Source organism: Lynx canadensis, chromosome B4, assembly GCF_007474595.2.
Source record: "Lynx canadensis isolate LIC74 chromosome B4, mLynCan4.pri.v2, whole genome shotgun sequence".
Lineage (NCBI taxonomy): Eukaryota > Metazoa > Chordata > Mammalia > Carnivora > Felidae > Lynx > Lynx canadensis.
Genome location: NC_044309.1, coordinates 64402651 through 64415738, shown reverse-complemented (window position 1 = coordinate 64415738; position 13088 = coordinate 64402651). Strand labels below are relative to the sequence as shown.

Sequence of the window (13088 nt, the reverse complement as noted above, 5' to 3'; positions counted from 1 at the left end):
TGATGTGACTTTAAACTGCCTAAAACATAGGATGTGACATAAACACAATGTAAGTTTCCTCCATGTCTATACTCTTGAGAAAAGATCTGCTGAAAGGAATCTAGCACTACCATTAACCACAAGTGCTCTTGCACTTTCTTTTCTAGGATATGTTAGAAAAGATGTTTAGGATAATGGGAAAAACAGTAACTCATCAACACTTAAGCAATGTTTTTAGATGCTCTTTAAAAAGATCTTCTAGGGGCGCTTGGGTGGCGCAGTCGGTTAAGCGTCCGACTTCAGCCAGGTCACGATCTCGCAGTCTGTGAGTTCGAGCCCCACGTCAGGCTCTGGGCTGATGGCTCAGAGCCTGGAGCCTGTTTCCGATTCTGTGTCTCCCTCTCTCTCTGCCCCTCCCCCGTTCATGCTCTGTCTCTCTCTGTCCCAAAAATAAATAAACGTTGAAAAAAAAAATTAAAAAAAAAAAAAATAAAATAAAAAAAAAATAAAAAGATCTTCTAATTTTTTTTTTTTTTTTTTTTTTTTTTTTTAAACGTTTATTTTATTTTTGGGACAGAGAGAGACAGAGCATGAACGGGCGAGGGGCAGAGAGAGAGGGAGACACAGAATCGGAAACAGGCTCCAGGCTCTGAGCCATCAGCCCAGAGCCCGACGCGGGGCTCGAACTCACGGACCGTGAGATCGTGACCTGGCTGAAGTCGGACGCTTAACCGACTGCGCCACCCAGGCGCCCCAAGATCTTCTAATCTAAAATGGAGTTAAGATGACCTCCAAACTTCTAACAGAAATGCGTTATGGCAACTGTTTAAAAATGTCTTTTTTTTTTTTTTTTTAAAGCTCATAGATAACAGATCTGAAGACCAATTGTAGGGTGACAACTGGTTAAGTAGACTTTTGGGGGCAATCACATTACAAGTGTATACAGGTGTCAAATTATAATTTGTAGACCTGAAACATATTTTTAAAAAGTCATTGCAAATGGGGTATCTTTCTGAATTAAAACACTGGCCCAAATTTGTCTCTAATATGTCTGTTAAGATAGGCCATATCTAAATACAGGCAGTATATTTATACACTGATTTTAAAATGAGTAATTATACTTTAAATACCTATTAACTACACATGAATGATAGAAATTATAAGGAAACTAAGCAAATTCAGGGTGATGCCATGAGTGAAGTAAAACCCAAAGCAATGATTTAGATGGTCTCTAAAACCTGAGCACAGGGGGCTGAGAGAGGTAAAACATTTATAAAGTTTTGAGGTTCAGCACCTTAAATCTGGACAGTGAGAAAAGGAGCTAAATGCAGAAAAAACTAAATATGGATGGGTCTGAATAGTTTAATGATTAATAATTTTCTCCAAAAAAAGTTCTCAAGAATTGACAGTCTCAAACTCTCCCAGTCCCCTTTGTTTTGAATTTGCTTAAGCTGTTGAGGCACATTTTAAGCTACACATTGAGGTGACAATGCAAACTGAATGGAAGCATAAGGAAGCTGCAGGAGGGGATTATCCATTAGTACTGGACCAATGTCAGAACTTTTAAAGAGGAAATGTCCAAACATATAACAACTTCCACCTCTGGAATCTTAATTTCCTACCACAATATTAAAATCAAAACTAGTAGGAAAGCCTATTGTTGTTATTTAAAGAAATGTTAAAACTAGAACGAATGCCATCTTAAAAGGATTAGAAAAGAAAAACGATAAAAAATGGAACACAGACAAGAGATAGATGCTACTGCACAAACAGCTTCTTCAGTGATTTTGAAGACAGTGTTTCAGTGAGAACCAAAGGTACATTTCCGTTCTGAAGCAAGAGACTCACATTTTTAGTTTCTCTTCTGCTGTCCTGAATTAACTGTTAAAAGATATGTTAAAACATGCAGTTTAACAAGCAAAATTTAAATACCAATGGTGTGAATTTCAAAACTGCAGGATAATTTCCTCTTTAAATTATTTTTCTGTGTGTTTCTGCTATCTGGCAAGCAAAGGCATGTCAACAATAATTTATGAAGTATACAGTTACAGAATTCAGAATTCTTGTTAGACTAAATCTAACCTTAGCACAATATCCCAAATTAATATTCTATTCAGTGTACAGTGTGTTGTTTCCAGATGATTATGTTGCACCAAACAACCAGGCATGCAGGCTTAGATTAAGAATCAGAACAGACCTTGCCATCAGCCTCAGCAGAAGCAGCAGGGGAGGGCTCCTGGGAGGCAGGTGCCAAAGCACTTGGAACTTTATAAGACTAAAGGTAAAAAATGCAGGGAAAGAAAATCAAGGATGCCAAAAATGCATTCAGAAAACATTCTATACATGTAAATTTTTCTTCTCTGCATCAAATTAGTAAAGTAACATGAGAAACAAAAGGAACCATGGGACATAAAATTATTTTTTATTCTTCCTTATTTCTTATACTGTTACCACTTTGTTAAAAGCCTTCTGCAATGAGTACCTAAGGACAATCCAAATCGTTTTTATTTTTGGAATCTGGTAAGATCTTTTCTGGTAAAGGATTTAAGATAACAGATTTGTATACACACATTTTAATGTATGCAACTTATTACAGGTAACCAGAACCTATTATATGCATATTATTTTTCCCTCTCTAAAATACCTTCTTGTTTTATAGTAAAGTCATCCACTGGTCATTTCAACTAATTGTACAGAGTTGATAAAGTCACCTTAAACTTTTAAAAGCTTGATATTTAAAATCCAACTTTAAGCATTTTTTCTAATGTATTCAAGATACCATTAACTTTAAATTACTCAAAACCTATTTTTTAAGGGGGCCTGGTGGCTCGGGTCAGTTAAACATCCGGCTCTTGGTTTTCGGCTCAGGTCATGATCTCACAGTTTGTGAGTTTGAGTCCCATGTCAGTCTTTGCATGGACAGTGTGGAGCCAGCTTTAGATTTTCTCTCTCCCTTTCTGCCCCTCCCCTGCTTGTGCGTGCATATACACACATGCGCTCTCGCTCACTCATAATATAAATAAGCTTTAAAAAAAAAACCTATTTTTCAACTTGAAATACCTTCACTCAAACAATGAAATAATTCCAATGGAATAGTGAAGAGAGAAAAAAAAATTACTCTAGAACTGAGGCTTACCAATCCATCTTTGCATGTTGGGAATATGCTTTAAAAATACTGTTTTTTACCTTGTCTCGTGATACGGCCGAAGGTAATTCTCTCGCTAGCCTGTTTCTCCTTTGTTCCTAGAAAACACAACCAAACAAAACCAAAGTAATTATCAGAGCACTGAGATACAAGCCTACTAAAAAATGTTCAGCTGAATTGAAAAGTGTGGAATGACTTACAGTATATCCTCTCACTGTTGGGACTCATGCCATAATTTTATTTTAAAACAAACAAGTAATCATTTAACCCAATGCTTCTCAATCTTTTTTTCTGCCCAACACACCTGAAGGATACAATACAACGTCAGTGACAGTGGCTCCCTAAACCAGGGATTCTCAAATGAGGGGCAATGGACTGACATCTTTGCTTTCCCCACTAAAAATCACAGATTGAAACTGTCCCACATAAATGTGTACATCAGCCTTCAGCATACCATGTAGAATCTTAAGTGCACAGATGACAGAATACTTAAGCCTTTAAACCTCACTCTAACCTGCACACATCTATGTGAAATTCCCACAACCCCCACACACAAAACCGTAAGAGGTATCTGTGGTGGAGGTTATCCTTTAAGGATGTTCCGTTTCCTTCATTCTACTATCTCCCAGAAATAAATGGAGCAGTGAAAACAGTCCTTTCTGTAACCTAATTTAACAGACTGCAGACTGATGGACCACCCACTCTTCTACTTTGCTGTTATCAGGTAACTCTGGTACAAAGCTTAAGAAACTGACATTCAAATCAACAGGTGGTGAACACCTACTGTATGTCAGAGCACCAGGACAGGTTCAAGAGTGAGATGTATGTGTTAACGGCTCTCTCAGCAGCAAGAGATACACAGAAAAGCATTTAGGTTCAATAAAGTCAAAACTGCTCCTAAGTAGAAACCATTTCATGAACACTCTCAAGCCTGCAAAAAAAGATGTTAACAAAGCTTCCATATTGACCTTTTATGGGTAAGACTTTCTTTTGACAGATTCTTGACCAGTTTTCTTTTTTTTTTTTTTATGAGGTAGTCCAGTGATAAAAAATACATGATAAAAATGTGTGGATTTTAACAATCTTCAGAATAAAAAGTTTTCCATATTAAAATGTACGTTTTGAAGAGGGACACAAAGCAAAAAAAAAAAAGGGGGGGGGGGCAGCAGAATCTGGAACCCAGAAATTCTCATCCTAGTCTGTTACCAACTTGTTACGACCTTAGGGGTCCTGGAAAGCATCCTGGCTTATTTGCTTTGTTGACCAGAGAGGTTACCAACTCTTCCTAAGCCCTCAGTTTTGTCATTTGTTAACATTATCTACCCTCAAAGGGTTGTAAAGATTCAAGTAGAATATTCAAATAAAGTTCTTTGTCATGGAATCATTAAAAACAGAGACCTACTCATTTGTTTAAAACAAAACAAAACAAAACTTAGCTGAAATCCCATCATAAATGACCTTGTCAGGACGCCTGGGTGGCTCAGTCAGTTAAGTGTCCAACTTTGGTTCAGGTCATGATCTCATGGCTGGTGAGTTCGAGCCCCGCGTTGGGCTCTGTGCTGACAGCTCAGAGCCTGGAGCCTGCTTCAGATTCTGTGTCTCCCTCTCTCTGCTCCTCCCCCACTCATGCTCTCTCTCTCTCTCAAAAATAAACAAACATTAAAAAAAAAAATTATAAATTACCTTGTCAGTATTACAAAAACTGTTCCATACATAAGTTTTCCATGAAGGTCGTTTCAGTGTTACAAGGACTAAATCCTAGTCCTAAAACAAGATCGACATGCATTTTTCATGTAACAGTTATCTGGTGCACTTTCCAAGTGCTTTAAAATGCTTACTTACGTGCATTTTTTAAATTTTTTTCTGACACTAACTTACCCCAGCTATGTAGCTAAAAATAGTTCCCTATACCTGTTAAAGATGCTTGTTTCTTTTTAACAGCACCCAGGAAAATAAGCACTAAGATAACACTTAATCATCTGTGGGCCTGAGATTCTTCATCTATTTAACCAAAGGACTGAAGTTGATGATGACCTTGGGTCCTCTCCAGTTCCCAAATTCAATGTTTACAATTTTCTCTCCATCCATTTGCATGAAAGGAAATTTTATATAGAAGGGAACTCTGAGGTCTTACTGGATTAAGGCATAGCAGAAAAATTTACTATTCTTGGATAAAAGTAGCATTGCTTTATCCACCAGCCTTGGCTCCATGTGAGATCTTCTGCAACTTGCAACATTAACCTCAAATGGAAAAAAAGAGCCATGAAATGCAGCCACCCCAGTACTGGTGAAAATTTACCATTAATTTAGGTAGTTCTTAGAATGTTTCCTTCCCAGCTTTTAGAGCCAAATAAAAGCAATTTTAAACATTCACTTTTTTGACTCTTCAACCTGAATAAACTACAACAGTTACTGAGAGAGAGCCAGCCAGGCAGTCCTTAAACACTAAATCAGTGAATCCCAGATCCCCTCTGAGTTACAGCTTCGGAAAGAGAAAATGAGAATAATGCCTCCGGGTGGTTTTGAGAATTCAATTTAACATAACAATGTAATGCCCTTAGCATACTTCCTGGGAAGTAACAGACAACAATAGGTATCTGTATGTTTTATACTTATGCCATGCTTGGTAAATTTGATACAACTGATTTACAGTGGATTTTCTCTCTCAAAAGAGACAATTCAAATTGTATTTACCTCTATATTATTGTTCATCAGCCCACAAGCATCAGCAAAGTCTGGATGTTTTGTGTTGATGTAAGCCAGTTCAATTGCCACTAAGTTATGGACCTAGAAAAAAAATTAAATTAGGCTATATACTAAAACATGTCAACCTAATTCTAATTTAGGAAACACAACTTACTAAATAGTTCTAAAAAAGGCAGTATGGGAAACTGATGCCTTAATAAATACTCAATATTTATACTCCAACTAATACATGTTATGCCATATTAGAATTTGCTCTATCTTTTATTAATATTTCATCATCTAAGACTGCATTTCTAAGGGGGTGAGATAGTGACCTTAAGGTAGTTAGAGGTATTTTGTTAGAAAAAAAAAAATTTACCCAATGCAAATCTAAGTTCGAAGGCTTTATGTAAGCTTGCTATTAAAACCTCAGATCATCGGCTATTGCACATCAACGTTTCAGTTCAGTTTCAACAAGAAAATATTTCATAATCAGATAAAGTCAAAGATGTTAACTTTGAGTAAAGGATACATTTAAAGACCTGAGCCTTAATTATGACAAACCTAGTTTAAATATTATACGTGGTTTGAAATCCTAACGGGACAATAATCAAAAAGGAAAGCTAAGGGGCGCGTGCCTGGGTGGTTCAGTCGGTTAAGCATCAGACTCTTGATTTCACCTCAGGTCATGATCTCACGGTTCATGAGTTTGGGCCATGCAGAGCCTGCATGGAATTCTCTCCTTGCCCCCCCTCCCTCACTAGCTCTCTCACTCTCAAAATAAACTTAAAAAAAAGGAAAAAGAAAAAAAGGAAAGCTGAAATTAATTCCTCCAGTATTGCAGAGATTTAACTAACCCCTTCATCTGCACCGTTCCAACAAATCTCAGGTATTAGAACAGCATTAAAACGTCAAAACCAGGTGAAAAGGATCTATTCAAATGAAATTCCAATGATTCTGTCATCTCACTAGGTGGACCCTGAGACCAGGTGAACTACATATCTTTACTCCTCTCATTCTGGGGGCTGCGCTCGCAAGGGAAACAACCGAGTGGCAGGGATTACATTCTCCACTTCCAAGGATGGTCTTGTACTCTTAGTAAACCTCCACTGGGGCTCACCACCATCCCAAATGCACTTTTAGTGACCAGGAAGGTAAACAAAACAACCAACAAATAGAGACATAAAGGCAATTTCAAATGCTTATCCCACATTTTTGCCAATTTCAGCATTTTTAAGGATAGCAGCAACCCACAGAATAGTAGCAAGCAACCATGACATTACAGTACTGGGCCATCAAAAGCAAACTAGAAGTGGCCAAATTATTGTCATGTGCCAGAGTTAAAATAAGAGCTTGCTCTAAAGGCTCAGTTTACTGGGGCTGAAGACAAAGCTAATTTTCCATTAGATCAGTGGTGCTACATAATAGAGCAAAACTATTCACAATCCTCAAGAGGAACTCCATTCTCATGAAAACCTGTGGCTGCAGGCTAACGATGATGAAAACATGAAGAAAAATGTACTTTATACCAGAATTACTGAAGTTTCCTTTCAAATAATAATGGAAGTTCACTAATCTTTTTCCTGCCACTATACTGGAAAACATGCCTGAACTCTAAAGTACTCATACTGCTGTACAAAAAGCTTCAACAGTGATTACAATGATGACTTGTGAAAATAACAGCTCACCATTTCATTTGTAACAGGTAACCGTTTACGAAGAAGACAAGTCACTACTTCAACTATGGCATCATGAAGTTTAGGAAACCGCAACAACTCCTAAATATGATGGAAGAAAGAAACACAGAAGTCTACTTTGTTTAAAGGAAAATTAAATAATTAGTGAAATAGATTTTAAGCTACATGTAAGCTGACTACTTCAAAGCACTTTTAAAAAAGGAAGCTACAGATTTGAACTTACTGTTAACCCATCTTACAGATTTCCTCCCATCCCATGAAACCACCACTTCCGTATTTTACTACTTAATCGGACACCCGTTACATTTGTCTGTTACCTGTGTACTGTAATTGCTACAGTGCTGAATGATCCTTTGCATTTCCTCATGAACTAGTTCCACACAACGCAGGCTGGGTTCTTCCAGACGTTTGATTTGCCGCTTGACCAGTAACTCAAATGAAACTTCAGGCACAAACAAAGCAGGACGAGGACCCTAAAAAAAAAAAAAAGTTGAGCTCTTATTATAGCTATAGACAATTTTAGCTCTTCCCTAGGTTAAAATAAATCACATTGTTTGGTATTTTTCATGAAAAGTGCTTCCTAATATCAAGTAGGAGGGCAAAGAGGCTGTACAGTTCATTTAAAAAGATATAGCTAATGGGTTAAAAATTATAATAAACCTTTAACCTCTTTTTTAAAAAAATTCTAAGCCGAGCATACTCACAGTAGCATTTCTAATGGCGGTCAAAATGTCAATAGTGTTAAGGCCACCTAGTGGGTCAACAGATTCTAAAGTTCGCCCAAAAGTCTCATGGAAAATATAACATATCCGAGCACCACCGCATCTGAAAGGCAATCAAGTATATGATTCCTGTTATTACTAAAAGGGAAAGAAGGTGCAAGTGAGAAGTCTTTAAGGTCTTATTTTCTGAGAACGTCTCAGATAAACGATTACATTTAGATCATTTTCATGTGCTCTTAACTCCATTATGAACCAGTTTCTCTATTTTTTTCTTTTAATGGAGAAGAAGGGCATTCACATGTGTATGTGTGTGTGCACACAGAGCTGTTCTGTCAAAACACAGTCAACTAAGAACTACTGAACATCTTTTCTCTCCCTAGTTTTCTTCAACTATAAGCTTTTGAAAAGACCAGGAATGGTATCTTATTTGTTTCTGTCTATTCACAATTTAGAGGGGAGATAAATAAACTTTTCCTGTAAAGGGCCAGATAGTAGTTTAGACTTTTCAGGCCATACAGTCTGTCACAACCACTCTGTTCTACCACTGAGCACAAAAGCAGCCACAGACAAAATATAATAAGTATAGCTGTATTCCAGTAAAACTCAGGCACACAGAAATGTGGATTCTATATAATTTTCATGTCATGAAATATTCTTTGAATTTTTTTTCAACTATTTAAAAATATAAAAATCATTCTTAGCCAATGGGCTACAGTTTGCCTACTCCTGCTTTAAACAAATCTCTACTGGGGCGCCTGGGTTCGGTTGAGCGACCGACTTCGGCTCAGGTCATGATCTCACAGTCTGGGAGTTTGAGCCCCGCGTCGGGCTCTGTGCTGACAGCTCAGAGCCAGGAGCCTGCTTCAGATTCTGTGTCTCCCTCTCTCTTTCTTCCCCCCCCCCCCCCGCCCACTCATGCTCTGTCTCTGTCTCAGAAATAAACACTAAAAAAAGAAAAAAAAATTTAAAGAAATCTCTACTATTCACTACTTTCTTACAGTTGTATAAGCAGAAGGTGAACTAGCCTAACATTATGCTAGGTGAAATAAGGCAGACACAAAAGGACAAATACTGTATGATTCCCCTTATATGAAATACCTAGAATTGGCAGATTCATAGAGACCAAGCAAATTAGAGGTTCCTAGAGACGAGGAGGAGGGAACAAAGAGATACTGCTTAATGGATACAGAGTTTCTGTTGAGGCGATAAAAAATTTTACAAATAGACACCATTTGATGGTTAGACAATATTGTGACTATATTAATGCCATTAAATTATACTTAAAATTACCAGTTAAAATGACCAGTCTGCCTTCAACCTTTCCCTTCTCCAAATAATTTTTCAAAATCACCATAATTATACTTCTAAAATGGGTACTCCTCTGACCAGAAGTGTTCTGTTACAGCAAGAAGTCTTCCAAATTCTGAAGATCTCTGGCTTTCCAGTCTTGTTTTTAGATGCCTTTGCTGCCTTACCTCCTGTTATGTCTTGTCATTGTACATACCATTCTGCAAATACACCCTGCATTATTCTTCGCTGTTCAAAGCCTAAAATACTCTTCTACTTACTGCATCCCGAAGTTCTATTCAGAGCCCAACCCAAATACATTCTAACTATGGCATTCTCCCAGTCCCTGAGAGAAATGTAAATGGTGTCTTTTCAGTGTCCTAAAGGCTTGAATAGGTGGTTACACAGGTATTTACTTTATTAACTATTTATAAAACCCCCCGTATATATTATATGCATGTTTCTGGATATGTATTTAATAAGTATTTAAATAAAAATACTTGATTATACTCCTGTTTGCCACACAATTGTGCCTCAGGTTACCTGGATCTACCTTACCCACTAAGCTCTTTTTTATTTATTATTTTTTTAATGTTTATTTATTTTTGAGAGAGAGAGAGAGAGAAAGAGAGAGAGCGAGCAGGGGAGGGACAGAGAGAGAGGGAGACACAGAATCCGAAGCAGGCTCCCAGCTCTGAGCTGTCAGCACAGAGACTGACGCAGGGCTTGAACTCACAAACCATGAGATCATGACCTGAGCTGAAGTCAGACACCTAACCAATTGAGCCACCCAGGCACGCCCCCACTGAGCTCTTTAAAGATTCATCTTAGTAATCTTTATTTCCCTCAATATGCTATAAATATAATAACCAACCATCCAACAATTTATGGGGTTAACTCACTTATATAAGGCCACCTGGGTCACACAAAAGTACACAGAACACACAAAAGTGCATATATAATTTCATGAGTGGTGAAATCTGAATAAGCTCTGTGGGTTGTACCAATGTCCATTTTCTCATTTTGTTACTGTACTATATACAAGATATCAACACTGGGGAAGATGGGGTGAAAGATTAACAGGACCTACTTGTACATTTATTTGCAACTTCCTGGAAGTCTATAATTATTTCAAAATGAAAAGATTTTTTTAAGTGAGAATTTAGAGAAATGAACATTCTTATGTATTGCTAATACAATCTATTAACAGTATGGCAAAAGTAAGAGGCTTTTAGGATGTTATAACCTTTGACATAGTAATTCCATTCTAGGAATTTATCCTAAGGGTTTACTTGGATACATGCCCTGGAAACAGTCCATCACAACATTTTTTATATTTGTGTATAAATGAAAACAACGTATCAGTAATAAGGTACTGGTTTAAGAAATGAGAGTGTACCTAAAAAATAAAATACTATGTAAATTTTAGGATTGATAATAGAAATGTATAAATAATATTAGTTGTTTGTGATATGTTGATTTACAAAATGATTCCAAAATAGCGTGTATAGCATCTGATTTTTGAAGATGTGTAATACAGGCATTTATAATGCATAGAAAAATGTCTAGATTCATGCCAAAATTAGCAGGGAGTATTTCTAGTTAGTGGAATTAAGTAATTTTGTCATATATTCTTTTTACCTGCATTTTCTTCCTTTTTTTCATGAATAATTACAGTGTGTATATTAAAGAAATGAACATTTAAGGAGTTAAGTTACCAAATATTTTAAAGATTTATCCAAGTTTTATTAAAAAAAAAAACCTGAAATTTTTACTGTGCTTTCTACTTAGTTTACAGAGCATTTTTACACATACATCAGACATCATCCTATGCAGAATACTACTTTACAGGTAGTATAAATCACAATCAGATCATCTCAGATTTAAAGTCACTATTATAAAAATTAAAGTAACCTAGCAATTCAGGTAACCAAATCCATACAAAATTTTTTTTTACTTACAGCTCTGAAGTTTCAATATATTTTGCGGTTCCTTCAATAGTGTTACAATATTCTGTGGCAAATTTGGTAATAAGCTGGAGTAAAGTAGCACTTTTATCATCCACAGGTTCACCATAGCTATTTAGGAGAGACTGATACTGAGCAGCTAGAACATTTATTCTTGTTTTCAGCTCTGGTAAGCAGTCTCTGATGTGATGCATCAGTAACCTAACAAAGGTTAGAAAAATGATTTAAAGTAAAACTGTGTATTTTGAAGCCCCAAACAGCTCAAATTTTTAAAATGCCAATAATGGTGAAAGCTGTCAAATAATTTGTCTTGGCAGGAAATAATGCAATTTTAGGCTAGAAATAAATACTTAGTCTGAACAAAGACAACTTGATTGACACTTTAAATTTGCCTTCAACCCATAAAATTATAGCAGTTGCTAAGAGAATCAAATATTAACTGAAACATATTATTTCTATATTAATTACAATTACCTCAAAGAAAGTAAGCTACTCAATATAATTCTACCTAGATGATTTTTGTTTCTGACTTATCTTAGCAGAGTGAAAATCAATCTTATTAAGATCCAAGTCTATCAGCCTTTATTTAGAGAGTAAGACAAAAGAAAAAACAGCTTTCATTTTAGTCATTTATAAATTACCTAAAAAGGTCTTCCAGTCCCTCTACCATCAGTGGGTATTAAAAAACTCAAGGTACATACCTTAAATTCTTTTTATGAATAATAGAAGGCATCCAAAAATAAGACTAGATTATGTGAAAAATTATAAATTTTAATTAAGTTCCTGAAATCCCAAGTGGAAACTAAGTCATTTGTTATCTAGTTCTAGCACCAAAAATAAATGACTGTCAAGAACTTCATAATTAAGATGTCTTAAAATTCCCTTGCGCATTTCTAAACTCCATAATTTAATGCCAACCACCCCAATAAAAAAAGATATCTATATTACAAGAACCTACAAGAAACAAGACCTGAAACTATATACATAAGAACATTATGAAAATATAAAGAACTAAAAATGAGAGCTCTCAGACACCTACTGGCAAGCAAACAAACAAACCAACAAAATCTCATTTTTCAAGAGGTAAAAATGTTACCTGTTCAGAGTCCTAGCAAGATACTTTGTTCCATTTCTATTAGCCAGGGATGGGTATTTCTTTTGAAGAAAAGCATATTCATCACGGATTGAATCAGTTACACTCTTCTTATTGTTAATGTCTAGCTGGCTCCTAAGGTTGAAAAACAACAAAACCTTTCAACTAAAGTCAACTGAGGTCTTCTACATACCTTGGATGATGATGATGATGATGATGATGATGATAGCACCAAGCATTGTTTGTAATGCCTGATACGGATTGTTTTATTTAATTCTTGCAGTAATACTATGCAGTAGGTATTATTCCATTTTATGCCAAAGGAACTGAGGCTCAGGGACATTAACCTACCCAAGGTCACATGTTAAGTACTTCAGCCTGTATTCAATCTGTGACTTGTAAGTAAATAATGCCTGAATAGTTTAGGACTCATAACTACCATTCACTATAGTCAAAAGCAGTACTCTTAAGTAACAGGGATAGACATGTGAAAAAAGTAAAAGCATGATAGCC

General features: G+C 36.2%; 1 protein-coding gene across 8 annotated transcripts in view; it reads right to left on the bottom strand.

Moving 5' to 3' along the window:
* The window catches only part of DNM1L (dynamin 1 like), a 49321-nt gene that overhangs the window by 3442 nt on the left and 32791 nt on the right, over nucleotides 1-13088 (bottom strand). For 2 of the 8 annotated variants that reach the window (XM_030322129.1, XM_030322132.1), the window contains 9 exons: nucleotides 12579-12710; nucleotides 11477-11683; nucleotides 8211-8331; nucleotides 7824-7979; nucleotides 7498-7587; nucleotides 5819-5911; nucleotides 3166-3222; nucleotides 2177-2254; nucleotides 1828-1860 (listed from right to left, as the gene is read on the bottom strand). In XM_030322129.1, coding sequence (XP_030177989.1) covers nucleotides 1828-1860; nucleotides 2177-2254; nucleotides 3166-3222; nucleotides 5819-5911; nucleotides 7498-7587; nucleotides 7824-7979; nucleotides 8211-8331; nucleotides 11477-11683; nucleotides 12579-12710 — 967 coding nt within the window. The remainder of the gene's footprint in view (nucleotides 1-1827; nucleotides 1861-2176; nucleotides 2255-3165; nucleotides 3223-5818; nucleotides 5912-7497; nucleotides 7588-7823; nucleotides 7980-8210; nucleotides 8332-11476; nucleotides 11684-12578; nucleotides 12711-13088) is intronic. The other 6 variants (XM_030322133.2, XM_030322131.1, XM_030322134.1 and 3 more) reach the window with 3 other exon arrangements.